Raw genomic sequence first — 7,142 nt, forward strand, 5'->3', positions numbered from 1 at the left:
GCAGGCTGGTTTACCCATACCTAAGCCTTTTTTTCTTTTTCTTTGCATGACATGATTTCTTGACAATTGATGACTTGCTGCTGAACAAGCAACCAGCCGTTGCTGAAAGTTCTGCCAATGTCTGAGGAGCTTGATGTGTGATCAGTGGTTTAATACTTGCTTTGATGTTGCAGTCATGAAGTGAAATTGTCCTATTGCAGTCATCAAGGATATTGTGTGAGCAAAATTCTTCAGCTGACTCAGATAAAAGTTCTGGCATTTCCCTACCACTCAACAGGCTGTCTCCAGGTGCTGCATCTTTCTGTATCGTGGCTGGGGGCGGGGAGAGAGAGGAGAGAGGAAACTAATGGTCCATGTTTTATATAGTTCTGTATTTTATATATCGTTAGCTGGTTCCCAGTTCTTACAGTGCATTTGCTTTGCATCGTCACTGCCAGTCTCTCCTTGTGTTCTCATCTGCCAAATGCACATTTTTCAGCCTGTTTCATCATTGCCAAGGTCGTGGCACACAAGAGCCACCTAGCGGAATGCTTCATAATAATAAAGTTAGTTTCGACCCCAGTCACTACTTCCTCTTTTGTCAGTTCCTACGCAAACAGGAAATCTTAACACTTGATTCTTCTGAGCATACTGATTTGTATTTTTTCTACAATCCTCTTTCCTGTTGAATGAGCATAATTTTTACCATATGTATCTTGCCACTCCCCGAAGTCAGGGTAGCTAGTAGTTGCTCGAAACATTAAAATCACAGCAGATAGGAAAGGTATGGCTAAGTTCAACTAAGTTTTGCTGCATGATCAACGGCCCAGGCACTGCTTGGAGGAAAAAAAGAGGATGGGGAATGGGAAACAGAGGGAAAAGGTGTGGTGGTTTGTATTTGTTTCTACTTGTGAGGGGGGGACCCTTTAATGAACAGGTTTTCAAAAAGGCAAATATGTTCCTGTGGCCATGTTCTATAAGTATTTATGGACCTGCAGTTTAAATATTTTATAGGAAATTTCCTATATTTTGTGCCAATTGTTGGTAGCTTTCAGTAGCTCTAAGCCAGGGATGGCCCTCCAGATGTTGAATACCCAACTTCCATCAGCCCTAGCCAGAACAGCCAGTGTGTGGGATAACCTTCATATAACCAACACGCTTAAGTCTAATTAATGCACAAAGCTAGGTCACTCCCTCTCAGCTTGGGAGGAAGGTAATCAAGCCTATTGTCCTCTCCCAGTCTACCTGAGAAGCTGAGTGAAGAGGTTTTTTTGCTGGTTGCTGCAGCTCAGACCGCATGGCTCTAACAAGCCAATCTTGTGTTCCTTTGTCAATAACTTTCACCACTGTAACAAGCCAAGTTTTACCAGTTAACGTTTTCTGAGTGATATGTGGAAAAGCAAATGAATCTCACTTTTGGAGAGTTTCTAAGTAAACAATTTTTAACTGATCAAACGTGGTCTTACTCTGTGCTGGGGGAGAAGGGACTATTTTGGAAGGAGCTCACACTTGTGTAATGTACTTCTCAGTGGTGACTGTTGCCCATCGGGACTGCTAAGGTGGAAAGCAGGGAACCCAAAAGTATTTGGAGCCAGAGCCAATGATAAGCATAACCAAATAATTCTAGTTTTGGACCCGTCCTCTACCTCCCGGCTCAGTTGTACAAGGGCAATGCAGAGACTAAGGATGCTGCAGCTGTGAAGCAGTGCCACTCTCTGGCTGGCTGTAAGGAAGAAAGAGAAGTGAGGGCAGGCTGAGGCTGGTAGGGCATGGACCAGCCTCTCCTGGTTCTTCCATTAAATTCACAAAACAGTCTGGCTCAGTCCCTGTCTTCCAACATAACATTGTTATGAAGATAACATAAAAAAAAGAATTGGCTATCCTGCCTCTAACCCTTTTTGGCTTGCTTGGAAATTAATAATTACCACTTGTGGTTCTAATAAAATAAAAGATCAGCTCAGACCATTTAAATGCAGCAAGATTTGCAGGAGGAGTTCTTCTGTTTTTGCTTCAGTGAGTGAGTTGTTGGCGATTCAATTGTGATGAAGAAGAAACCCCAAAAGGAAGTAGTCTATAAACATGTTTTCCAGTAAAGTCTCTAAATTCTCTTTCTCTATCTCGCGCCAAAAGTGAAACCGTTTGTGACTGCAAATAGTTTCAAACTGCAGATTTCCTGTTTCAAGTTAGAGCCTTGCTTCCTGTGAAGGAAGAAAGTGTATCGGAGGACAGACGTAGAGCACCAAAGTAGTCCCAGGGAGCAGGATGGACAAGTTTCGTGCAGTGTTTGATTTCTGCCTTAATCACCAGAAGGCACTGGGCTATGGGGCTGTCTCTCTGTTGACGGTTGGCAGCGAGCGCATCTTTTCTGCCGTGGTGTTCAGATGCCCTTGCAACTCCTGGAATATGCTCTACGGCCTGGTCTTCCTCTTGGTGCCAGCCCTTATTCTGTTTCTGCTTGGCTTCTTGCTCAGTAGCCAGTCTTGGAAGATACTCACCGGAAGCTGCGCCCCCAACAGGCTGTGCAGGTGCCCTCACGGGACCCGATTCCGGCACTATTTGAAAGTGCTGGGGCTGGTGATTGTCAGAGCATCTGTTGCTCCCTTGACATGGATTGCTGTGGCCTTACTGGGAAGCCGCTTCTATGAGTGTGCCGCTTCTGGGAGCTCTGCAATGCAGGCGTACATGTGCAAAGGCAAAGGGGATGAGTGTGTTGAGAAAATGCCTCGGGTGCCTTGTCAGAGTGGCACTGCTACCTCGGAGATGCAGGATATGCTCATGAGCCTTCAAGCACAGTCTCAGGTTGGTATAACCTCTTCCAGGTGGTACTACTAAGTTGTGACTTGTAAATTGCATGGGTGGGTGGGGAGCATCTCAACTTGGGACCAGGGGCACTGAAAGGCTGCCTGCTCATGTATAAACTGGGATTATTTGGGGAAAATTTACTCACGACACTGTACCCTACAGCGTATCAAGTGGTGGTGACCTGAAAATGTGCATTTTCTGGAATGCCCTTCCTTCTGCTGTTTATGTTTCCCTTCTTTTTCTGTTTATGCTTTCCCCTTAGTAACTACAGTAAGTCTAAACTCCTCTTTTTACAACATAGCTAATATTCAGACGCTACTTGAAAGTGTTAGAAGCATCATGTGATCATATATGTAGTTCAACTTAGCAGACTTCAACAGGGCCTTATAAGTGACATTATGTGGATGGCAGTATAAAATCCCAGCCTTTAAACAAGGGCACTTGGAAGGATAAGGTGTGGGCTGATGAGCCATCTGTTCATACATGATTCTAGATTCAGGTAGGTAGCCGTGTTGGTCTGATGCAGTCGTAATAAATAAATAAAAAAGTACTTTTCAGGGCAAGAGTGAGGCATGGGTCATGTGACTCATGTGACACATCCTGGGAGATGTGCATCCAGGTTTGTATCGGAAAACTTTGGAAGGTGTGGGATCAGATAATAAGAATCTATATAGACAGCAGTTATATGAACCTGCACATTTAGCATTTATTTTGCAGGAATTAATGAAATGTATACAACTGGTAAAAAAGATGCAATTGAAGCAGGGGTCATTTGCCTAACAGAGATAAACCAGAGTAACCACTTGGCTATCTTTGAAGAATTCCTCTGGCATGGTAAAACAAATAATTTCAGGGCCATGAGAATATGCCCAAATGAAACATGATAAGCTTGTGTCAGAAAAATAGAGTGCTATATAAGATCCCAGTAAGGATCTTGTTGTCAGCATGGGGCCTGCACCATTTGCCTGTAAGGAGCTTGAAACCACTGCTGCCTGGAAGAGAGGGGATTCTGGCAGACTACAAAGGGGTCGTAAGAATATATCTGCTCTATTCGCTTTGCTCTTTACTCATATCACCCTATCTATAAAACTGTTAAAGAGCAACCCAAGTGTCTTTTATTGCCTATCTGAATAATAATAAAAAAAAGCTTTGGGGTTTGGCCAAACACAAAAGCTCTGTAGTAGAGCATGTCCAGAAGGTCCCAGCTCCAATCACTGGTATTTCCAAGGTAAAGCAGCCAGAGATTAGAAAAAGGTCAGCTTGGATCCTGGATTGCTACTGCTGATCAAAACAATAGACAATAATGGGCTAGGTGGACAAATTGTCTGAGCTAGTAGGTTCCTGGTATTTGGGGGGGAGAAATAGTTATTATAGACATGACACAACCCCAAGTTAATTCTAGGCAAGAGTTCTATGGGGCTCACTGATGCAAACCTTGTTCTTATTGTAGCACCCTGCTTGCGGTTAACGCTTAGCTGGAATGAAATATTCAACGCAGCAACAGAGAAAATAATAATTTATTTGTCAGACAAATAAATGAGAGACACAGTGGTATATGGATACCAAAGCTCTGCCCTCTCCAGCCCTGATGGCCAGCACTTATATTCGCTCAGCCCAGCCCCATGCTCCTCCTTTGGCTGCCTCTGTCCAATCAGCCTGGTTGAAATTCCTATTGGCTGTTTGCTAGAACCAATCATAAAAGATACACCCATTTCCTATTACCTTTTATGGGAGACAAAGAGCTATATTTCTTTCTATCCATAAATGGCAGACAAGTAGCTATATATCTTACATTTGCCTCGACCAGGCACCTTAATTATCAGATTATCTTTGCCCTATTGCCCTATTGCCCTATTCACTCCAAAACAGATGGCTAATGGTTTTAATTTTTATCTTAAACAGAGATCTTGGGTTCACCTTCTCACACACCATCAATGAAATAAGAATCTAACATAAGAATCTAACATTTCTTACTTTCTAAATCCTTTGCATAATTACATTTAAGCCAATATATTTCATACATAACATAGATAGATTTTTTAGAAGGAAAGGCCTTTTCAAAGTAAAAAGGAACTTTAATAAAAACAGTTTCGAAAGCAACCCCTTAGATCTACACCCCCCTTTCAAGCCAGCTGCTGTTTCTAAAAGCAACTTGCCCTTTAACCTTAGGAAGATGTGACTCGAGTCTGATGGGAGGCACAATAATTCTTACTATTTACCAACTCTTAATTAGTGTTTTTGCAGCTTGATTGTATTCTGTAATTTGTATGGTCAGTGTGACCTTTTGCTCCCAGCCTGTAATTTCCTTTTACAACCCTGAGGCACTGCTTATAGATCAGAGGGGCCCTGTTTAGGAAGATAAACATCTGCCAAAGCACCCAGCCAGCTGCTTTATGCCTGGCATGAGAGAATGAGAGATACAAACAATTACAAATATATATTTTTAAGCTCATTTTAAAATGCAGGTCTTGATCAGATGCCTCATTATCTCTCTTGTGCTTCTTTGCCAAGGTGCTGGGGTGGAGTTTGATCGCCAGTGTCTTCATATTGGCCCTAGTTTCTACATGCATCTCCCGTTGCTGTTCTCCAGTCAGTATTCTCCAGCTTGCCTTCTGGAAAGTGTACCTGGAGCAAGAGCAGCAGCTTTTTGAGCAAAAGGCCAAGGATCACGCAGCGAAGCTGGCAGAGAGGAACGTCAAGTGCTTCTTTGATTCCACAGAACTGGACGAGTTTCCAACTCCAAGTGCCAAAGAGTGGCACGGCATTTCTTCCTTGTTCACCTTTAACCCTAAAAAAGATTACTACAGCATGATGCACAAATATAACAGCAGCAAAACCAACACTGGCAGTCTTAGGTCTGTGGAGGGGGATACAGTTCCTTGTTGCCTGGGGTTTGTGGATGGCGCTGGTGGTATTGACACACAAGGGTTATAGTGAAATAATTGCTTAGCCCATCAGGCTCTGTTACAAGAAGATGTCTACCTGAACATGGTTGTTATTTCCTATTTCCTCTTTTTCCCCTCTTTCTCTTGTTTTTTGGTGTTGGGTTGTGCTTTATATGTATGGTGTGTATACAGCCTGACCATAATTAACCTCTGACTCCTACTAAGCCATACAGTGGTACCTCTGGTTACATACTTAATTCGTTCCGGAGGTCCATTCTTAACCTGAAACTGTTCTTAACCTGAAGCACCACTTTAGCTAATGGGGCCTCCTGCTGCCGCCACGCCGCCGGAGCACGATTTCTGTTCTCATCCTGAAGCAAAGTTCTTAACCCGAGGTAATATTTCTGGGTTAGCGGAGTCTGTAACCTGAAGCGTATGTAACCCGAGGTACCACTGTACCTGCTTATCTAGGCTTTGGCTGGCCACTAATTCCCAGCCTTGAATAATATATTGCAGACTACCATGGGTGGAAGACAGATAGACAGATAGATGATAGATAGATATAGAGATATGAGGTTTATTTTACTGAATCTGCTTGTATCTTGTCAGTCCCTCTTATATTACTCAGATGAAATGTGGCACAAAGTATTTTAAAAATGAAAGATTCAGGAGTCCCTCCCCCATGATGCTTTGGATTACTGGATTTGGAAGGAACCAAATGCCCAAACTGCACATGAGAGGGAGACAGGGACGCGGACTTAGAAAAAATATTGGGGGGGGCCCGGGAAAGCTCATGAATAATAAATAAGCTCATGAATATGCAAATAAAGTGGCTCCGGCCCTAAATAGGGCAAGCCACGCCCCCCAGCCAGCCGATTGGCTGGCTGGGAGGTGTGGCCAGTCGGGATTCTCCTGTTCTCGCGGGGGCTGAAACCGCCAGGAGGAAGGAAATTCCCCCAGCAGTGCCTTGGCAGTGGCGGTGGTGCTGCGAAGCAGCGAGGCAGGAGCCCCCGCCCCCGGCGCCCGAGATTATTGGGGGGGCTGAGCCCCCCAAAAAAATTTTTTGAGGGGGCTCGAGCCCCCTCAAGCCCCATGGAGTCGGCGCCTATGGAGGGAGAGCATAGGTGGAAGTCTTATGCCATGTTTCTGATCTTCCAAACAATTCAGGCCAGTGGACACATTTGAAATACTGAGAAAGCATCGTGGCACCAGTCACAAAATGTCTGTCATAGGGACATGACATAACACAAAATGGTTTACCACATTCAAAAGAGCAGGAAAAGAGACATGACCACAAAATGGTATTAGCATGCCACTCGCCAGCTGGAAAAAGACACCTACATTTGCCACACTTATTCACACAGAAAAGCTCTTTGCAGCTCTAATCTGTTCAGGGGTGATGGGAAGATGGGTTCCAATTTTGGCATCCAACGAAATTTTATTTTTATGGTATTTATAAACATATTTCTTTCCTGC

General features: G+C 43.9%; 1 protein-coding gene across 1 annotated transcript; it reads left to right on the forward strand.

Annotated features, from left to right (window-relative positions):
- The first annotated feature begins 2,106 nt into the window (after positions 1-2,106).
- On the forward strand, positions 2,107-6,347 carry LOC308583614 (calcium homeostasis modulator protein 6-like). Its single transcript, XM_081187783.1, has 2 exons — positions 2,107-2,778; positions 5,293-6,347. Exons 1-2 carry the CDS (start codon positions 2,242-2,244, stop codon positions 5,713-5,715), a joined length of 960 nt encoding a protein of 319 aa, XP_081043909.1. The 5' UTR covers positions 2,107-2,241; the 3' UTR covers positions 5,716-6,347.
- Positions 6,348-7,142: the final 795 nt, after the last annotated feature.

This window comes from Podarcis bocagei (assembly GCF_964188305.1).
Source record: "Podarcis bocagei genome assembly, chromosome: 3".
Taxonomy (NCBI): Eukaryota; Metazoa; Chordata; class Lepidosauria; order Squamata; family Lacertidae; genus Podarcis; species Podarcis bocagei.

What these genes read in the sequence shown, in the direction of transcription:
- LOC308583614 (XM_081187783.1), top strand. Translation starts at nt 2,242, where the DNA reads ATGGACAAGTTTCGTGCAGTGTTTGATTTCTGCCTTAATCACCAGAAG. An exon ending in GCCTTCAAGCACAGTCTCAG is followed by an intron (nt 2,779 to 5,292) that starts GTTGGTATAACC and finishes TTCTTTGCCAAG; the next exon opens with GTGCTGGGGTGGAGTTTGAT.